The 21,718-nt window shown below is 42.3% G+C and overlaps 1 protein-coding gene across 2 annotated transcripts; it reads left to right on the top strand.

Annotated features, from left to right (window-relative positions):
- Positions 1–6,676: 6,676 nt before the first annotated feature.
- sugp1 (SURP and G patch domain containing 1) lies at positions 6,677–21,427 on the top strand. 2 transcript variants are annotated; one of them, XM_057333291.1, is made up of 14 exons: positions 6,677–6,760; positions 7,275–7,425; positions 7,500–7,636; positions 7,904–8,152; positions 8,285–8,408; positions 8,484–8,572; positions 10,063–10,174; positions 10,322–10,587; positions 10,715–10,821; positions 13,854–14,031; positions 14,154–14,260; positions 14,522–14,667; positions 14,747–14,876; positions 21,029–21,427. In XM_057333291.1, exons 1-14 carry the CDS (start codon positions 6,742–6,744, stop codon positions 21,053–21,055), a joined length of 1,842 nt encoding a protein of 613 aa, XP_057189274.1. In that variant the 5' UTR covers positions 6,677–6,741; the 3' UTR covers positions 21,056–21,427. The 2 variants fall into 2 exon arrangements, with proteins under 2 accessions (XP_057189274.1, XP_057189273.1); XM_057333290.1 differs by having other exon boundaries at positions 10,051–10,174.
- Positions 21,428–21,718: the final 291 nt, after the last annotated feature.

The raw sequence follows: 21,718 nt of genomic DNA, 5'->3' as shown, positions 1-21,718 counted from the left end.
CCAGCCTGCACAGTGGTAACAAGGCATGATGGATCCATGTTCTCATTCTGTTTACGCCAAATTCTGACTCTACCATTTGAATGTCTCAACAGAAATCGAGACTCATCAGACCAGGCAACATTTTTCCAGTCTTCAACTGTCCAATTTTGGTGAGCTCGTGCAAATTGTAGCCTCTTTTTCCTATTTGTAGTGGAGATGAGTGGTACCCGGTGGGGTCTTCTGCTGTTGTAGCCCATCTGCCTCAAGGTTGTGCGTGTTGTGGCTTCACAAATGCTTTGCTGCATACCTCGGTTGTAACGAGTGGTTATTTCAGTCAAAGTTGCTCTTCTATCAGCTTGAATCAGTCGGCCCATTCTCATAAATTCCTATATGCAATATTAATTAAGTAAAACTTTAAGATTCTAAAGCAGCCCCCCCGGTCAGGCAGATAGTGCAAAAACAGTATGCAAACGGTGGCGAGGAACCCAAAACTCTAATCGAGAAAAAAAACCTCAGGAGAACCCAGGCCCAACCAGGGGATTCCAGTTCCCCTCTGGCAAAAGCTGCTGCCTCTGCACAAGCTCCAGAGAACTTGCACAACAAGGCTAAATAAAATAAATAAACTTAATAATAAAATAAATTATAGTTTAAGATTATCATTAATAATCTAATAGCATTTGAAATTTTGTGGTGAAGACATGTCAAGAGACCGCGTCCTTCTTTATCCAGCTCTATCATCTCAGCTCTTGTCAGGTCCCCACTTCCCATTCTCCGCTCTACCATCAGGTCAGGCCATGAACTGCATCCTGCTCGCTGTGGTAACCTTGGAACAATGAGACAAGACTGGCTGAGAGTAGAGTACTGTTCTGTACTCTTTGATGCAACAAGTACATCAGTTGTGTTTTTGGTTCCGGTTGATCTAACTAATGCAGCCTAAACCCTCTGAAGATTTATATTATGGAAGAGTAGTGTATGCAAGATTAAAAAGATGCGTCTTTAGTCTAGATTTAAACTGACAGAGTGTGTCTGCCTCCCGGACAGTGCAGGGAAGACTATTCCAAAGTTTAGGCGCTAGATAGGAAAAGGATCTACCACCTGCACTTGATTTTGAAATTCTAGGTATTACCAACTGACAGGACGCCTGAGAGCGTAATGCACGTGAAGGACTGTAATACAAAAGGAGTTCATTCAAGTACTGAGGAGCTAAACCATGTAAGGCTTTATAGGTAATAAGCAAGATTTTAAAGTTAACGCGATGCTTTATAGGTAACCAGTGCAAGGTTGACAGAACCGGGCTAATATGTTCATACTTTTTTGTACGCGTAAGAACTCGAGCTGCCGCGTTTTGGACCAATTGGAGTTTTTGTAATAAGCCTGGAAAGGCTTAATAAGAAAGTCTGGAGGAGGAGTTGATATTATAATGAGGCAGTGCTTCTCCAATTAGAAACACAGATATTCCCCCAGTACTATACAAAGAAGCTGTTGTATCACAACACATGGTAAAATGAGAATGCAAAAGAAACTTCGCGTAACACAAAAACTGTAGAACGCACCGAACCTAGCGCATGTACAATGTTAAAACAGCTTTATTAACGTAACGTGTTTGCCTCCCAGTGGACAAGTAAGGTATTACAGTAATAATGCTTTCCCAGTGTAGCAGGCCAATATCACAAACCATTAACCCTATTCCAAAAATTGAAGGAATATCCGATTTTAAAAGCATTATTTTTACAGTTTAAAAAACGTGTGTTGGATGGTATGCAAATTACATTTTAAATAACCTTATATAAATCACCCTTTACTGTAATAATCACATGGCAGAATTCAGGGCATTTGATTTGGCCAGATTTTTATTTGACCCTTACATTGCTTATACAAAATTATGACTTTAAAATTAGGATTCATGCTGCTTCATAAAGGTACAAAGGAAGCCACATAATTAATATAATTATTAAGTCAAAAGTAAAACAGGAAAGGTGTCAGAAAATAAAACATTCAAGCACTTTAAAAAATACAACAAAAAATACACCAATTCACTAAAGGGCAGAAAGCATCCTGGGTTCATTTAAACCAGTAAATTGGGTTGCTCAATGTTGCAGCAATATTTCAACCATTTGTATTTATATTCCTAACCCCCCTGTGTAACGATTTGCAGTTCTTTTTTCAATTTTCACCATCAAAATTAATCAAATGAAAATTGGTTTCAAACTTTCATTTTCAATTTTCATGAGTACTTCACAAATGGATAATTGTCTCTCAGTTTCATTTGTAATTATACGTGTTTGGGTAATTGCTTCAAAATTTCTGATTTTTGAACAAACACAAAAATTACTTGTTTTTCTAATTTTACATTTATGTGGTTGCGCTTGCAGCTGGATCGTACCATTATCGCCGGTGGTGGGGGTGTAGTCTACAGCCTCCTACGGACCCACAGCGCTGTCGCGTTATGAAAGGCCTACGGTTTATCTAATCATATTTATCTCCCTTGTGTATTACACATGTATTAAATATATTTTTACTAACACTACTGTCTGGTCTGTAATCATTACTCTTTTCGACATCGGTTGCCGTTTTGGTTTTAGTCAGTAGATGGCAATGCTGCGGATCTGTATGTCATTGGGAACGACCGGGCAGCAAGTGCAGTGAGTGCACGCACAAAAAGTAGAAGTGATGGATAACTTGTATCAGTCGCAGCCCGAGTTATTACGTACGGTGGCATATTGCTGCCACATACATTTTATTTTTCCACTCAATTATGTCATAATAACGAGATTATGGGGGGAAATGTTTTTGATGTGAATCCTATCACAAATTCAAAATACCTATGTTTTGCGTTGTTTTTGATTGTTTAAATTGATTAAACCAAAATGTGTTTTTATTGTGTAGCAAAAGTGGATGTTCATGAAGGGGGAAATGCGAGAACTGACTGAGAAACGGAGGAAAACTTGGTTTGTAAACCTGAATCTGCGGTCGGAAGGTGACGAGGATGACTTTCTAAAATGCTTAACGAGGTTTAACGTACAGTTGTCATGTCAAGCCTTGTCATAAACACTAACCGCTGTTAAAAGAACGAGTCCTTATTAAACAAAAAAAGTAATAAATCACGCGTTGCGCGTTTCTTCTCCACATAAGTCCATTATAAGGAAACAGCTTAACATAGCCTACCGAAACAACGACCAAGTAAAACAGGTTTCTAGTCAATTCAAATCAAAACCACGTGATTGAAAACAATCTTTCAGTGATCGCGCATCGACACAGGCAGACTCTCTGTGTCCTGCTCGTTCCAGTAGGCTACTTCTCTGTGGCGATGACGGCGTGTGGTTAAAAAATCATTACAAACACATTTGAAAGTGAGGGGGACACGAACGGGATTTTGAAAAGTGAGGGGGACATGCCCCCCTGTCCCCAGTGGAAATGACGTCCCTGGGATAATATGGCGTTCAAACGATATATGTTCATGTTATAATGGGATAATATAACGTCTCATAATAATTACACATTAACCGTGAAAGCGACATGTTTTCTAGATGGACATTCTACCAACCGACGGATCACACTTTCATATGAATCAGGCGCACTCCACTCATTGTCCCGACAATGTGGTTAACGTGCAAAGGTAACGGTGATCTGATATAAACAGTAGTACGCACTTTAAACCCCTACCAACGGCGATAATGGTACGATCCAGCTACAAGCGCAAGCACATAAATGTAAAATTAGAAAAACAAGTAATTTTTGTGTTTGTTCGAAAATCAGAAATTCTGAAGCAATTACCCAAACACGTATAATTGAAAATGAAACAGAGACAATTATCCATTTGTGAAGTATGAAAATTGAAAATGAAAGTTTGAAACCAATTTTCATTTGATTAATTTTGATGGTGAAAATTGAAAAAAGAACTGCAAAGCATGCACACACCTCGTAACCACAGTTTTATCTATTAAGGCAGGTGGTTATTGCTAAATTTGATTTCAGACAAAACTAAACGATTTTGTAACTCATCAACTACATTATTATCTAACTTGTCTAAGTCTGACTAGTCTTACTTACAAATAGTTAAATCCTTCAAAATTTTATTCAGTCTCTAAAACAAGGAAAACAGCTAACAGTCTACAGAATTCACAACGCATGTAACATCAAAAATGTAGACAACTTACTAACCCATCATGAAAACAAGGCTATCATTTTGTAACCTCACTTTCCAAAAAAACTGTATCATGTCAGTATATGGTTTATTTGAAATAGGAACATTTGATCTTAACATTTATCTAAGAAACACCTATTTGATTGCTCTATACTGCTAAAAAAATAAAATGCAACTTTTTGTTAACGGTTTGCAAGAACAGTTTGATGTCACCTCACTAATAAAACTGTCATGTGATTGGACCTGTGATGGTTTCCTAGACTTTTATTATGGCACCATGTTATCAAAACATCATAATATTAGTGACAATGGTGTTTTGTGAGAGAAAATTGTGTGAGTGTGTTTTACTTTTAAGTAATGATGACATACTTGAGGATTAAGACACCAAGAAAGTTGCTTTCAGTTGGAGTTGATTTAAACTTGTACAGGCTTTGAACATCACAAGGGTATGGAAGCCCGTTTCCGCCATGTGATAAAAAAAATCAGGCTCTAAAAAGTCATAATTATGAGATAAAAAGTCAAAATTATGAGATAAAAAGTCAAAATTATGAGATAAAAAGTCATAATTATGAGATAAACAGTCAAAATTATGAGATAAAAAGTCATAATTATGAGATAAAAAGTCAAAATTATGAGATAAAAAGTCAAAATTATGACTTAACGTGCACATGCGCAGTGCAGCCAGGACACCGCACGCTGGTGACATCCGCTGGTTAGAATGGTGTAAATGCAACTCGGTGGTTTTACAAACCAGTTGCGATTGGTTATATATATATTTTAGTTATTTGTTTTCAGTTTTCAGTATTTTTTTAAGCTTCCAGTGCAGACATCCAAATGCATCAGCAGACACATAATAATAAAACAGAGTACAAAATATATAAAAATATAAATAAATACAACTGTAAATAGACAGTTGCACAGAAGTAATATACTGTATGTAAAATAGATTGGAAATTTGCGAATATTCAAATTTATTAAAAGCAATATGTCCAGATGCTCTAGTACTCCTTCTGAAGCATCGGCCAGATGGCAACAGTTCAAAGATGTTGTGTCCAGGGTGTATCAAGTCTGTAATGATTGCACTTTACAAGAGTGGGAAAGAAAGCACCAATGATCTTTTCAGCAATCTGGACTATCCGTTCTTGTCCACTTGTGATCAACTGAGTAGCCGAGGCAAACCTGAAAGGGATTAAAGCACACAGAACAACCTTTGTTGGGCCCTATGTGGGTCTCCCACTTCAGGTCCTTTGAGACGGTGGAGCCCAGGAACCTGATGGACTCCACAGCCAAACAATTACAAAATATTGTGTGTTTTGGGCCACATTCAATGTACAATGTATATGGAATCCTTTCAACAAAAGATCTATGAGAAAAGTATTTCACTGGTTCCTATCTACCAGATAACATGCCTGCTGAAGCCAACAAACTACCAGTAAAAACCCAGAGAGGTTTCTATTGTGAAACATGCAGTAGTAGTAATATCATAGATTTGTGAAGCCATCTCTTAAATGCATAATTTTTGATGTATGATTTTGGAGGGCAAAAAATACACTGCTGTTTAAAAGTTCTAAAACACTTGAATCTTTGACTGAAATGTTTCTCATGTCTTAAAGTCTTTTAATCTGAAGATATGTTTAAATGTTTGAAATGACTTGAGTAGACAAAAATATAATCGTGGCAACATATTAATTTATTTTATTAGACGACAAAAATTGAGGACCAAATAAAAAAAGCAGCCAAGAAATGAATAGATGAAATTTCTGCCAATACTATTGAAAAATCTTCCTACAAGGTGAAATTTCAAGAAGCTGCTCGATCATGCCAAGAGTACAATTTTGGAAAGGGTGGCTACTTTGAATATGCTACATATATTCTTTAGTCCTGCATATAGTTTTGATTTATTCTGGATGCTTTTAAACATAATTCCTAGATGAAGTTATGATGAGTACTATAATTCTAAAATGTGGCCTGTCAATTTGTAGTATTTTAGTAATTTTTCTGTTTGATGAGGCTTCTAAAATGGGACTTCGGATCAGTTCAAAACAAATTAATCAGGTTGCTTGTTTCAGCCTAATTAAATAAAATAAAAAATGTACAGTTATTTATATTTACACCGTATTAAGCAACGGATGTCGCAAGCGTGCAGTGTCTTGCCTGCACTGCGCATGTTAAATCATAATTACGATTTTCAATCTCATAATTTTGACTTTTTATCTCATAATTATGATTTTTTATCTCATAATTTTGACTTTTTATCTCATAATTTTGACTTTTTATCTCATAATTATGACTTTTTATCTCATAATTTTGACTTTTTATCTCATAATTTTGACTTTTTATCTCATAATTATGACTTTTTATCTCATAATTTCGATTTTGTATCTCATAATTATGACTTCTTAGAGTCTGATTTTTTTTATCACGTGGCGGAAATGGGCTTCCATACAAGGGAAAGTAAATGACAGACGTTTTAATTTAGGAAAAACTATTGCGTTAAAATGCAAGAAAGAAGCGATGAAGTGCAGTGGGGGGCCGCTAGGCGGCGCTGTGTCACGCGACGCTCACTTCTGCTGTAGCTGTAGAAGAAGACGCTGTTGCTGCTGCTCAACATTAACGCGATGGAGTCCAACGATACAGGTATCACAACAAACGACATATAAAGCGTTTATTCTGTATAGAAGCACACGACGACATATTGACACCATCGCGAGTGTTGTGTTCACTGACACGTGTTGATTTGTGTGTGTTTACTGACATTTAATCTCTGTTGTGCTCACAGCATCGGTGCTAAACTGCGCGAGCTGTAAATAAACATTTATCTGTCGTGTTGCTGGTGATTAAACGCGATAACAAGAATGAACCTTACAGCGTTAAATAATAACAGAAATCTTTCCTTGATTCTTGATCCTAAAGAGTTAGTCAGTGTCAGTTCTGTGAATGTTTTTGCCGCATCAGATGCAAGATTTCATTACCAACTGACTAATGCAATAACTTGATGTAAATCAGAGGAAAACACATCATTTTGTATTTAAATCACAGATTAAGGTACATAAAACCGAACTGAACTCATTTCAGATCTAAATCTGTGTGTAATGCGGTGTGTGTGTATTTCACTTCGGTTGAATTGTTGACGATGTTCCCGTTGTGTCAGGTCGTGGTGGATGGAAGTCTCATCAGAACAGTAAGATGAACGTGATCCTGAAGCAGGAGGAACTGATCGCTCAGAAGAAAAGAGAGATCGAGGCCAAGCTGAGAGAACAGAGGCAGCAGAAGTCAAGCCCGAGTCCGAACAAAGCCATCAGGTGACTTGACACATCACATGTGATGAACACGACACACACACCCACCTGTGTGTTGATCTGTGTGTTTCTCTCAGTTCTCCTCCATCACAGGCGGCGTCTTCGTCGTCGTCGCCCTCATCATCATCTTCATTATCAAATAAGTTTGTGAATGACGGCAGTTTTCTGCAGCAGTTTCTGAAGTTGCAGAGAGAGAAATCCAGCACTGAAGCAGGTGGGTTTCTTTTTACTCTCACATGTTTTGTCATTGATAACGAGTGGACAGCCATAAATACGGGTGTGTATTACATACATGTGGAAGAGCTGAATCTTCAGGATGTCTGACGTCAGCTCAGATGATCGTTTATGACTCAAGTTCTGCAGTAAAATAATCTGCTCCAAATGTGACATGTCTAATTAATCCAAATGTCTGTATGAGAAGGAGAAATGGTGCTCACAGGTTTTCAGTGTCACTACAGTCTGGTTTTGTATTTTCCTCTAGGATCGAAAAGTGACTCTAATGGCCCCGCCCCCTCTAGTGAGGACCAATCGGCGACTACGACGCAGGGGCCAAAAAAGAGCATACTCATCGGTAAACGGCCGGCTTTGGCCGTCAGCAGCATGATCAATCAGTTCAAGAACTATTCCCAGTCCAAACAGACCACGGTTCTGGCGGCCCGACCCAGTGTGTTCAGCTCACCGGATGATGAAGATGAGGAGGAGGAGGATGCACACTATCTGGAGGTCAAAGGTATCACTGCCTGTCTCTTTCTTTCTCATCACCGTTCTGATGTTACTCCAAACCTGAATCCATCCTCCATGTTTGATGGATGTGCTTGTGTGCTGTATTATATTACGTGGAGTTCTCATAGCCTGCTTAAAGTTCCCCCCCCAGAGGATGAAGACATCCACCTCCTCATCGAAAAGATGGCCATGTTTGTCGCTGAAGGAGGAGCTGAGCTGGAGAAGAAGGTCATGGAGGACTACAAAGACAATCCTGTCTTCTCGTATGTTTCCCATCGAATACAGTAGTTTATTAAAGATGATTCCTAAAAACCACTGAATGGGATTGTGTCTCATAGGTTCTTGTTTGAGAAGAACAGTAAGGACTATCAGTACTACAGGAGAAGAGTTGCTGAGATCAGACGAGATCAGTCTGCGCAGTCTGATGGTAAGGGCTCATATGGAGAATGTTTTTCAATAGTCAAGAGAATATAACCCCAGACCGTCACTATAAGACCCTGTCCACACTAACGTCTTTTCCTTTGAAACCCCAGCCTTTTCTCTCCGTTTTGGCCTTTCGCCCACACTGAGATGCCGTTTTTGTCAATGAAAACAGAGCTTTTTGAAAGAGTGGATACATTTGCAAATGCTGTTTTCGCATTGTAGTGTGGATGAGGAAAACGGGGGGGGTTTAAAAACAATGAGGGATTTTTCGTCATGTGATGCAGTTGTTTCAGCTGCTCTCCTGTTTGATAGCATTAAAGGGGTCATATGGCGTGAACACGTGTTGTTCTGTGTCTTTGGTGTGTTATAAGTCGCTCATGCATGTATTAAACACGTATAATTGCAGAAATGAAAGTGTGGGAACAAAAGAGTCATTCTATGTAAAAGCGAATGCTCACCAGACCTGCCTGAAACACCTCGTGTAGCCACACCCCCACAAATCTACATCAGCTGGTGGTCTGATTTGACTAAGACCGCCCAAATGTAGACGCAAGTAAGGTGGGCGTACCTGTCAGTACAATTGAAGAGGAACCTGATGTTCCAAATATGGTCAGAGGCGTTACATTTCCCTCACACGCTTGCAGTATTCCACCAATCACTACGCACTGGTGAACTGGCCAATCACAGCACACCTCGCTTTTCAGAGCCGTGAGCTTCCGTGCGTTTCAGAGAGGCGGAGCAAAGAGGAGATACAAACATGCACGTGTGTGGAAAATACAGCGTTTTTGAACCTTAAATCCTGTAGACACATTACATCACATCTAAAACAAACCATAATATTCCTTTTAGCCGTGTCATATGACTCCTTTAATGACAGTTCATGCATACTTTAGATCGCATTCTAGGAGACGGAATATTGAATTACTCAGTTATTGTTTTTGCAGCTTTATACTCTTGTGTTACTCGCAGCAACATCTCTAAGTGAGCTCATTGTCCGTCCATTTAAAAAAAAACTGTCTTTGCTCCACATTGCCGTGACATAATAAGGCAGAAAGTAAATAAACGCCTGCCAGAAATGACACATGCTAACGTGTCTTAGGTTTTACTCATGCGCAGTACACAGGATGTAAGCGTTTTCAGACGTTTCAGTGTGGACGAAGAGCGTTTTGAAAATGAAAACTCACTAGTGTAGACCGAGTCTAAATCAAAGATGAGCTCTGTTCAAAACTAGTATCAGCCAGACGCCCACGAGCCCGTTCATGTGTGTGTCAATACGCTCTCATTTGAGAGATCAGCATCTTTAAAGTTGACTGTGAATGTTGAGACGTAACCAAACGAACACGTCTCATCATGACTGTATTACTGGAAGTGTTTGGTAGGCAAATATTACTTTCCTCTTCCCACCCCCCGCTCCCTGCAGTTGCTCTCATAGTGGAGGTTTATTAGTGTGAGTTGGTGCCAGTTCTGATAGACTGCTTAAAGTCTCCCCCTCAGTGGACGAGAGCACCAGGAAGGTGGCGGAGAAACTGGCGCATTTCGTGGCCGATGGCGGTCCAGAGGCGGAGATCATGGCTGCTCAACAGAACCGAGACAATCCTGCCTTCAGGTGACGACACCACTGCTCTGTTACATGACTTTGAAAGCTTCATCTGTTGTGTGTAATAGTGTGTTTGACACCCTGTATTTTAGTGGCTGTCCAACATTTGTCACGCATGTTGTTGAGTAAATCGGAGCGTGTTTCGTGTGTCATCAGTTTTTTGTACGAGTATCAGAGCGCGGCGCATCGCTTCTACAAAGCCAAAGTGGACGAGTTTCGGCGGGCGGCCAGCGGCTCTGAGATCCAGACGTCCAGTCGCCCCACGGCCCCTCAGACACCCTCACACGAGCACACGGCCCCTGCGCTCAAGAGGAAGAGGAAGAGCAGATGGGGAGCTGAAGATGATAAAGCGTCGCTGGCCACTACCGCGCTCATCAGCGCTCAGATCCCAGCGGCCGCAAGCAGTTCTCCTGCACTGACTGGTACACACACACACACACGCTTTCATAGATCTGTGATGGGTTTGACTGAACATACAGATGTTTTTTACTAAACCTCAGTTCTGAAGAAAGCAAGACATCTACCTGGATGTTTCTGCTGTGTGTGTAGATCAAGAGCTCAGCAGTCTGGGGTATAAGAAGGGGAAGCCGGTGGGTCTGGTGGGTGTGACCGAACTATCGGAGGACCAGAAGAAACAACTTAAAGAGCAACAGGAAGTATGAACACACAATATCCCAGACCACTGATCTATAGAAATGACTGGATTGCTCATGATGTCATTACACTGAAGCCACCGCGCCGCCATGTTGCTTTTCCCAAACATTCTATTGATTCAATGATGAAACGGTACCTTACCAGCCCCCGTGTTCCTAACTGAAGTGTCCCAGCACATGTCTCTCACAACACACATGTCTTTTATTGAAGATAAGTTATTGAAAGTCGTGCATTTTCCCATCTCTGAGTGTGTTACATTCGTCATCATCACAGTAGCGTACATTACAGATCAACAGAAAAACGAGACAACGAAACATATGACAAATGTGCTCATTCTATATACAGATAAATATAGACTGTGCACTGTATGTTTGTAAAGTCGAAACATTTATACAACAGAACTGTGTGCAATACACACTCACCATTTCTATACATCGCTATTCTGCCCAAAATAAACATAAACCTTGGATAAAACATCACAAGTAACAATAAATTTAAACGTACAACAAATCGTGGCGCGTGGGACGCTGCAAACCGGGTTGTTTTAGATGGTTATTTTGACTGTAAGTCAATGGCGCTCTCTGTCAGTTGGCCATACCATCATGGCGGCGTGAACACTTGCGGTGGCTGCCGTTGGTTAAAGCGCGATTTTTACTTCTGCGTAGGGCGTAGCCTACGTACGTAGACGACGCCGTCGTGAGCATTTATGGTTCTGCGTTGAGAGTATGCGTCGTACTGCAATTACACCGCCGAAACGCTAGTTGGCTCTTTGTGTTTTCACGGGTTTGCTCTTCTTCGCCGATGTTTTGTGTGTATGCTAGTGTATGTAAACGACAATGGAGGATGATCGCATCTGAATGGAGTTGGAGCTGATCGAAACAGAAAAATGTGTAATCCGTTATATTATTAACCTTACTTTCATGTTAGAAGTTAAACAGATGTTATATTAAACTTAGTCTTGTCCACATTTTTTATTTTTATGTGTGTTCATTTAGATATTGTTGAAAAAAAGTATACTTTTCAAAGGGGTGTACTCATTTACGCAGAACACATACATAGATGTCAAAACTGTGTATTGAAATGATACCCTGATAGAATATCATATTTTGTCATGGACAACTCACCCTATTAATTGTTTAGTTAAAAATGAAACGAAATGCAACCAAGATCTGGAAGTGTCACAATTGTGTTCTTTATTTGCAAAAAGTCAAAGAACAGAATATGTAAAAGTGCAAACTATGTATAGATGAGTATACAATGCAATATTAACACAAATATAAAACTTTCAAAAAAAACTAGTAACAATAAAAGGTAAAACAAAAAATAAAACTATAAAGCCAATAAAGTGCAAAAGATCGTGCACAGTGTTTATAAAGTGCGAAGTTCTTCATGTCTTTTGCTGACACTCTTCCAAACTGACATTAGAGGAAATCTCTCTCCAAGAATTCGCAGCGATCGAACAGTTTTTATAGTCCGCCGAAGAGGAGTCATACAGATGCGTGTATTTCCGAACCTCTTCAATCAGACGTTCAGTACCTGGTCGATGTCGATGCTCGCCATGTTGTTCTTTTGTGGACTCTGAACGTGCCGGAAGAAGACGCCAGAAATGCGTAGAAGGAAGTACGATGCTGCCAAACCGACCAATCACAGCGCTTTTGGTTCGCGTAGGGTCCGCATTGAGTTGACGCGATGTTACAGTTTTGGAGAGGTGCGAGTCAGTCTACGGCGTAGGCTATGCACAGGGTACGCGGCTCTGCGTAGGCTACGCCGTAGGTTAAGGCGTAGGTACTACGCAGAACCATAAATTGGCCTTTAGCGTTCTATGCCCAATCCAGTCATTAATATAGATCAGTGTCACAGACACACTAAAGATGACCGTGAGCACGAGGGCTGGGTATCCATTCAGATGTTCCCATTCCATTCTCGATTCAGTTCAACGCGTGCATACAGATAAAAATCATATACCGTAGATATTTCTTAAAAGAAACTGTAAACATCAGATTACAATGGTGAATTAATCAAAACAAACGAAAAGCCACAAACTTGCAGTGTTTCCGCTAGGAATCTGTGGAACTGTGGCGTTTGGTGATGTCACACGCCAATTAACATATTTGTGACGTCATAGTTTTGAGTTGCAATTTCAGACTCGTTTCGTGTCTACTTTCTGAACATTCTGTATTTTAATACAGCTTGTTGTCGCCGTGTGGTGAAGTGAATGTGCTGCTCACTGCATAGAGTCACGCTGCGAGAGAAATGAGCCCTTGCGCCTCCGTTGTGACTAGAACGGATATACAGTAGCTACCACCACCAGGTATGCGTACTTCAATACCGCTAGTGACCGCTATTCACTTTTTGAGCAGTAAGTGTGCTAATGCCAGCACAGACACCACCAGTCTCTTCTCACTTGACCGTCTATGATGTAAAAAAATAGTATATTTCAATATGAAAGTAAGTGAACCGTGAAGTTTTAGTTAGACACATGATTTTGTTCAACGTACTGTAGTCTTTTTTATTTTTACTTTAAGTAATATTTACCTAACACTTTAACAAACACTAAATGTATTTAACAAGTAGAATTGACTTAAATCTGGTTAGTAAGTTGTACTTGAATTATAGCAGCACATTTTACTTACTAAATATTCATGCAAATTAAGTAAATTCTACACGTAATTATTTTCAGTGTATGTCATTATGCGCTTCGTCTGAACAAAACACCATCTGCCATGTTAATTAAGCAATCAACGACCAATAGGATCCATGTTGTACATCCCAGTTGTAAAAACAAAAGTGACATCTAGTGGAGAAGACTAGTAGTAGCAATAAGATTCACGACTACAGTATGTTCAATGCTTGTGGAAATATGAAAGAAAAAATGGATTCATGACGTTTGAGAATCGATCGCATTTTTTAAAGACGATTAAAGGATAAATCCGTTTTTTTGCCCAGCCCTAGTGAGCACTGTGTTAACGTCAGCTGTACAAGCACATGAAAGAACATAAAGTGAATCTGACAGGATTAACTGTGTGCACATCAGATGCAGGAGATGTACGATATGATAATGAAGCACAAGCGAGCCATGCAGGACATGCAGCTGTTGTGGGAGAAGACCATCAAGAATCATCAGCACGAGTATGACAGCGACGAGGAGGTGGATTCTGAGGAGGGAACCTGGGAGCACAGACTGAGACAGATGGAGATGGAGAAGACCAGAGGTCACAGAAAACACACAATACTGTCAATAATATGACCGTTGTGTATCATGAGTTCATTAGGATTCGCAGTGCTGTGACGTGCTTCTGGCATTGACAGAAATGATGTGTGTTGTTTGGATCAGAGTGGGCGGAGCAGCTGACAGAGATGGGAAAAGGGAAGCATTTCATTGGCGATTTCCTTCCTCCGGATGAGCTGGAGAAGTTCATGGAGACGTTTAAAGCTCTGAAGGTGAGACACGGGTTAGACATCTTCACGTCTTCCACAAGTCTGCAGTTCAGTCACTGCTTGCTCTTAGAAATCTGTGTTTTTATTTTGCCTAAAATCTTCAGAAGTTATAAATGCAAACTGGCTTAACTTCATTGATGTTCAAATATTTCAGACTTGTTGCTGTATTTTCATTCCTCTTACAACTCTAACTGGGAAACCTTGTGCTGTAGACAGGAAGCAGCGGAGTCAGATATGTGTTAACTTCCTGTCTGTGATGTGCAGGAGGGCAGAGATCCGGATTACTCCGAGTATAAAGAGTTCAAGCTGACAGTGGAGAACATCGGCTTCAAGATGTTGATGAAGATGGGCTGGAAAGAAGGTGAAGGTTTGGGCTCAGACAGACAGGGCATCAAGAACCCCGTCCACAGGTGAGCGCACGCACCCTCGTGTATGTTTCCGTTCTAAACCTGTCAAACTTACCTAGCATGATGTCTGTGTGTGTTTCAGAGGCACCACAGCTGTGGACGGCGCAGGCTTCGGTGTGGACAGACCGGCTGAACTCAGTAAGAGTGATGATGAGTATGATGCGTTCCGTAAGAGAATGATGCTGGCATACCGCTTCAGACCGAACCCTCTGGTGAGTCTCTGAGACAGCTCGAGCAGTGCTGCAGTTCACTCCAGTAATTCATGCCTTTGACTCTTTGGATCTCCCACAAGTGTCACGTGCATCTGTCCGGCACAGAAGTGTTGAAACAGATGTTGAAATTATCATTCACGCGTTATGGAACATTAACGGTTACATTTCAAACCGTTCAAATATGATGCTGGCAACAACTTACTGCGCGATATAACATACAGAACACTGTCAGAAATAGGCATTTGTCCAGAAAACTACCAGTGCATGTCATGTTGATTTTAAATAACAGTTAATTAAATAATAAATCAATTTTAAGATGCATCTTATAGACAACATTGTCTGTTTTCCTAATTTTTCAATGAAAATATTACCTAGAAAGCTTCAGGAGAAGTGTTGCACGTCTCTGAGGAACACACAGCGTGGTTTCGTTTCTAAATGAATACGTTTCTTGAGCGAATCAATGAATCAGTGGCTCATTCATGCAGAGTCATCAGGCTTGTTTGAGATGCGCCTCGCGGCTGCAGTAATGTGAGGAGTGGAAACAGCGCAGGCAACACGGACACTTCCCAAATCACGCTGTCCAGCAATGGAATAGATTGCGTTCTCTATCATCATCTCGTTTCGAGATCCACCTATGGGAAGGGCATCCGTACCTGACCTCTGTAGAAGCATCCAATTGCACCAAGTCTGGCTAGACGGACAGGAGCGCGAGCCCTATTCCAGGTGAGGACCCGCCCCCTCACCTAATGCATAAAGGCACTGCACGCGCTACCTTTCCTCAGTTGACATTCGCTTCTCGCGACCTCTTTGCTACGCAGCTTTACTGTGCTTGTCCTACTTCACTTGGCCTACAGAAGGACATATCTCTGATCAGCCTTCGCCAGGCATGTTGTCAGGATTTACGGTTGGTTGCTATTTATTTTCGATTGGTCGGCTTGCCACCCACGCTCGCCGTCCTTTCTATTACCAGGCTTCCCGCCTGTTTCTCCGCATGGATAAACGATCTGCTCCTGCAGCCTGCAGCTCCCTTATCACCGCAAGGGATACCCATCACTATTGCCTCGTGTGTATGGGGTTTAAACACGCCGAGGAAGCACTTTCGCTGCCGGAAAACTGCAGCAAAGCAACTGAAGCGGTCGATTGCGGTACAGCTCTGGTGGCCTCCCAGAGTCTGCCGTCTCTCAGTTGGGCCGACCAGGCCGATGAGAGCTTACTCGACGATATCCTACCCGGGGTTTCGTCGTTTCATGGTGAGCCTGCCGGCTCGGGTGAAGATGAAGATCCCTCTTTGCTCGGAGAACGAGGACACTACCCAGTCCGTCCAGGCTACTCCAGTTAGCGGCATGGCTGCACAACCGCACGCGATCCTCCTCGAGGTGTGTGAGCGAGTGGCCGCTCGGCTCGGCATCGATTGGCCGGCGCTCCAGGATACCGCCGATCAGGAGAGGGACATCTATGACTGCAAACTCCTCGGCCCCCCGGCCGGTTCAGCTCTTGCCGATTGTCCCTGCGTGCGCTAAGCACATGCGCCATTTTTGGAACGACCCGCTCGACCTGAAGCATGGCTTAACGGGTCTGGAGGTTAAGAATATGGCATCGCTCGGTATGGGTGACCCTCCCATTATCGAGCCGTCCATCGCTAGACATCTCAGCCCCTCTCAGGGAGGTCTTCTGGCTCCCCCCAAGCCAGCACTCCCGAACAAGATGGACTGCTTTACGGCTTCAGTTTTTCAGACCTCGTACAAAGCGTCTGCTCTCTCGGTGCGAGCGCTAAATGTTTCCTCCCTCCTCTCAGCCTACCAGGCTGAGTTATTGGAGGACATGGGTAAGCACCTGGATAAAGGTTCCCCATCGCCTACTCTCTGGAAAGAGATCATCACTGTTAATGACCTGGTTCTGCGCAATGCCCGTATGGCCGTCCAGCAGGCCAGCGGACGTTCTATGGCTCTTTCAGTTACGGGGGAACGTGCCCTCTGGCTAAATCTTTCTGGTCTGCCCGACAGTGAGAAAAGGCGCATTGCAGGAGCCCCGGTGGAGCCTGGCCAGGCTCTCTTCGGTCCGGCGGTTGCCCTAATGCAGCAGCGCTGTGATGATAAGAAGAAGGAGGATGAGGCATTTAAGCTGTGCTTGCCTAGGAAGACTGCTCCACGCCAGGCTCCCTCTCGTCCCCCTCAGGCCCCGGCCTCAAATCGGCCGTTTGATAATGCGGCCAAACACAAGTCCCGCAACAGGCAACCCAGCCTGCAGCCTAGCCAGCAGACTAACCAGCCACCTAAGACCTGGGGTAAGTCATCTTATACTGCATCTGCAGCAAAGAAGCCCCCTAACCCCACCACTTCGGATGGCAAACGCAAGAGGCATAACTGATATGCCCCTTCAGGGGCTTCTTGGTCCAGGTTCACGGGCAGCCAGCCCATTGGACGTAAGTTTGAGTTTTCTTCCCCCTTTACCCAAGATGAGAAAGTTCTCAACCCAAGGGCCCCTTTTTCCGTGTTCGGGTGCCCACCCTCACACAACACAAGTTCAGGTGTTCCCCATACACTATCCCACTCACCAGCTCCCTGTTCCAGAGGTAGAGAGAAGATCAATGGTGATAAGTGCCCTGCCGGTGTTGAAAAGTGCTCTACCAAAGCCTCTTCAGAGTTTGCACAAATCACCCCTCATACACTCATTAAAGGCTTCGGCCCCCGCTGTGTGTTTCGAAAATAAAAAACCTGAATCAAAACCAAACACCAAGAGTAAACGCTCTGCTCTCTGCAGCCGTTTCTCCAATGTCCCGCATGTCACTGCCAGTCTGTCCATTAGATGGCGCCATTGCACCACGAATGAGCAGTCCGGCCGTGCCGGCAGCTCTGTGTATATCCCCAACGCGCGTGGGCTCTCTCAGCGCTCATGCGACAGCTCGGCAGTCTGTGTCGGCCCCCAATTGGGTTATTCGCACCGTCACTACGGGCTACAGGCATTTTGCCAGAAAACCCCGCGCTTCAGCGGAATCCTCTCTTCTCACACGGAAGAGAGCTCCGCTCACGTTCTGAAAGACGAGATTTCCTCCCTTCTCGAGAAGGGGGCGGTACGGGTGGTACCCTTGCATCTGTACAACCAGGGGTTTTATTCTCATTATTTCCTAGTCCCGAAAAAGGACGGCTCCCTTCGTCCTATTCTGGATCTCAGAGTGTTGAACAAACACTTAAGGACATACAATTTCAGAATGTTAACGCACGGCACTCTCTCTCGTTCAATTCATCAGAACGACTGGTTCACATCAGTCGATCTGAAAGATGCTTTTTTCCACATAAGCATATATCCTCCGCACAGGAAATTTCTTTGTTTCGCCTACAAGGGCGTGTGTTACGAGTTCACAGTTCTACCCTTCGGGCTCTCGCTGAGCCCGAGAGTGTTCTGTCTGTGTGCGGAGGCGGGGCTGGTGCCGCTCAGAATAGCGGGTCTAAGAATCCTCACAAATATAGACGATTGGCTGATCATAGCCGATTCCGCGGAGGAAGTGATGGAAGACACACGCCGTGTGATCGCTCGCATCACCTCTCTCGGCTTCAGAGTGAACGAGAGCAAGAGCAACTCCTCTCCGAGCCAGATCACTGTTTTTCTGGGTCTGGAGCTGAATGCATGCCCGTTTATCGTGGGAGACAAGTTCCGCTCATTCATGAATTCTCTCTCACAATTCAAGGAAGGAGCACGGGTACAGTATCGCGCATGTCTCAGATTACAGGGTTTTATGGCATCGGCAATTCAAGTTTTGCCTCTGGGCCTTCTGAGAATGAGGGCTTATATGCAGTGGGTTCTATCTCTTCACCTCAGCCCCTTGCACGGTCTCAGTCGCACCGTAACAGTGACGCGCTCGTGCTTAACAGCGCTGCGCCACTGGAGGAAGATGGCGTTTTACGCTCATGGAACTCCTCTAGGGGCGATCATGTTGCGGAAAGTGGTTACGACAGATGCGTCCTTAACAGGATGGGGAGCCACACAAGAGGGCAGAACAGTGAACTGTGTGTAGCCAAACACTCTTCACTTAGCCCATATAAACTATTTGGAGCTCCTCTCTGTGTGGAAGGCTCGGAGGCATTTTTTGCCCCGCCTGCAGGGACATCATGTGCTGATACGCTGCGACAACACCACTGCAGTAGCATATATAAATCGCCAAGGGGGCATGGCTTCCTCCAAGCTCCATGCTCTGGCTCACAAGCTGTTGGTATGGAGCAGGCGACATTTTCTGTCCGTACGAGCCACCCATGTTCCGGGCGTTCTGAACAGGGGAGTGGACCTTCTATCGAGGGGGAATCCGCTCTACGGAGATTGGCGTCTCCACCCTCAGGTAGTGGGCCTTCTGTGGCAGAGGTACGGCCATGCGGCCGCAGATCTCTTGCGGCCTCGCACGAAAACGACCATTGTCCTATGTTCTTCTCTATTTTCACTCGTGGCCACGAGTGCTGCTCTATGCGTTCCCTCCTCTCTGCCTGATACTGCCTACCCTGGCCAGGGTGAGAGATCAGAACTTGTCTCTTATCCTGATAGCACCCAGGTGGCCCAAAGCACCATGGATGGCGGAGATTTCTCCTCTGTATCAAGGAATTGAGATCTTTTCTTTGACAAACGAATGCTGAAACATGATAGAAGCTCCTATTTAAAGTTTCCAGTTTATCCCAAAAACCAAAGAAATGATTTTAAAATTGTATGTGATATTTATCCTTCTGGAGAGTTCCTATATTGTGCAGATTCTGTAACTCATCTCCAGAAAACACACAGTATATTTTTAAGTGTTAGAATTTAACATGTCGTTTAAAAAAATCATATGGAAACTGTGGAAAGGAGGTCAAAAGTTTTTTTATTAATAACTTACTTTTGTTAGCTAAGAATTGTATTCCCAAATGTAATTTTTTTAATCACCCCGTTTATAGTATTTAATAATTATTTGGGACAATATTCAAAAACGCTGTCATGAGCAAATAATAAAAAGCTGGAATTTTGTGAGACTTGTTCGATAATATAAATTATATTTCTTGTTTTGTATTTATTCATATGGATGGATTGAAAATTGTGATTGTTTTTATTTCTTTTTTGTCTTTGTTGTTTGGTTTGTATGATCTTTTATCATTTTTTCTTGTCTTAGCCCCTCTCAAAATGGATGTTTTTGAATGTAAACTGTATACCATCTGGTTTTGTCATGTTTTTGTTATACTTTAATAACTAAATTAAAAGGCGCTTTCTATCGCAGATGAAATGGAATCGGTTATGAGGACACATGTATTTTCCACATGTAAATCACAAAAACTACTTCAGTTACTGGAACGCTTCAGAGAAAAGACATCAGCTGACATTATCGCCGAATGAGCATTTAAGTTGTGTCTTCAGCAAGTCGATTCCCATCATGCTTTTCATGCACGCAGTCGGGGGAAGCATCTGCGCTCGCCTGCGGATTTCAGAGAGTTTTTGGTACACGTCAGCATGACATCAGAGCAAGGAGGATGTAGCTCGGACACATTTCTAACCGGCATGCATCTCGCGCTGATCACCGGTGATCGATTCTGCGCAGAATTTGGCCATCTCGAACAAGCCTATTGACTGCATTCCTAAACGAATTCAGTGAATCAAATGAATGACATTTACCGCCACCTACTGGCAGCTTTTAATTCTTCAAAGAATTTTAACAGTATTAAAATAAACAAGTTAAATAATAACAATACTAATAAATTGGTGAAAGTTTGCCCCCAAAAAATCAGCTTATTTACATGTACTTACCCTTATGGCGTTTCAAACTTGAATTACTGTATCTTTGGGGAAAAGGAAGATGTTTCTTATGAATGTTAGTAACCAAACTGTTTTGGTCTTTAATTATAATAATTCAGCTTCTGAAAAAACTAAATGATGGCCGTTTTAGCTTCTGAACATCTGAAGCTACTTTATGTATTGTCTTATTATGGCTTTAAATGATATTTTGGCCCCAAATGTGATGTGTGATGAAGTTGCGATTAATTAGATTAATTAATCACAACATCATGTGAAAAAATTTGATAAAAAATGTAATGGCGTCACAGCCCTTTTTTTGTTTAAATAATACTTCGATTTCACTTGACTTGAGTGGATTTGAGAAGGCCTTAAATCAGAGAAGTAATGCATGTCATGTTTTTTCTGAACAGAATAACCCCAGGAGGCCGTACTACTGAACACAGCAGCTCAACACGCCACTATCTCCTCTGGACGATCACCTTTTGTTTTCTTCTATTCCTGCTATATACCTGCTAAATGAAGTGCTTTATTTCACCAAATCCTCATCATTGTTTTTCTGACTGAAAATAGGTTTAAAAAACAATCGTTACAGAGGAGAGACTTTAAAGTGTCTCCATTTCTTTAAACGTGTTCATTTTCTTGTTGAACGTTATTCTCAAGTGTAGTCACATCTGTTATATAGAATTGAATGGTTTTATGTCTGTTTTACTCATGAGCACAGGTGACAAATGAAGTCTTGTAAAGGCACAGAGTGTCCCGTTGATCTGTAGTTTCACTCACTCTTCATCTATTAAATGTCTGATTCTTCAGCTCTTGCAGCCTGTTTTCACACACACATGAATGCATTCATTCTGACCATATAACATACAGGTCAACGTGCAGAACATTTAGAAGCTTTTTAGAGTCGGAAACATGAATGTGCTGAAGAAATCATGCATGAGAAAACTGAGCTTATCTACTGTGACAGAATTCAGGATCGTGAGAGTTATAGTTCTGATAAACCATTTCACAGGCGGCAGAAGATCTAAAATAACCACTGAACAAACCGTAATATAGAAGAGATTTTTACATCAGAAATGATGGGCTTTTTCTCATCACAA

This window comes from Triplophysa rosa, linkage group LG5 (genome assembly GCF_024868665.1).
Source record: "Triplophysa rosa linkage group LG5, Trosa_1v2, whole genome shotgun sequence".
Classification (NCBI taxonomy): Eukaryota; Metazoa; Chordata; class Actinopteri; order Cypriniformes; family Nemacheilidae; genus Triplophysa; species Triplophysa rosa.
Note: the sequence above shows the minus strand (reverse complement) of the source record. Positions and strands in the feature narration are given on the sequence as shown.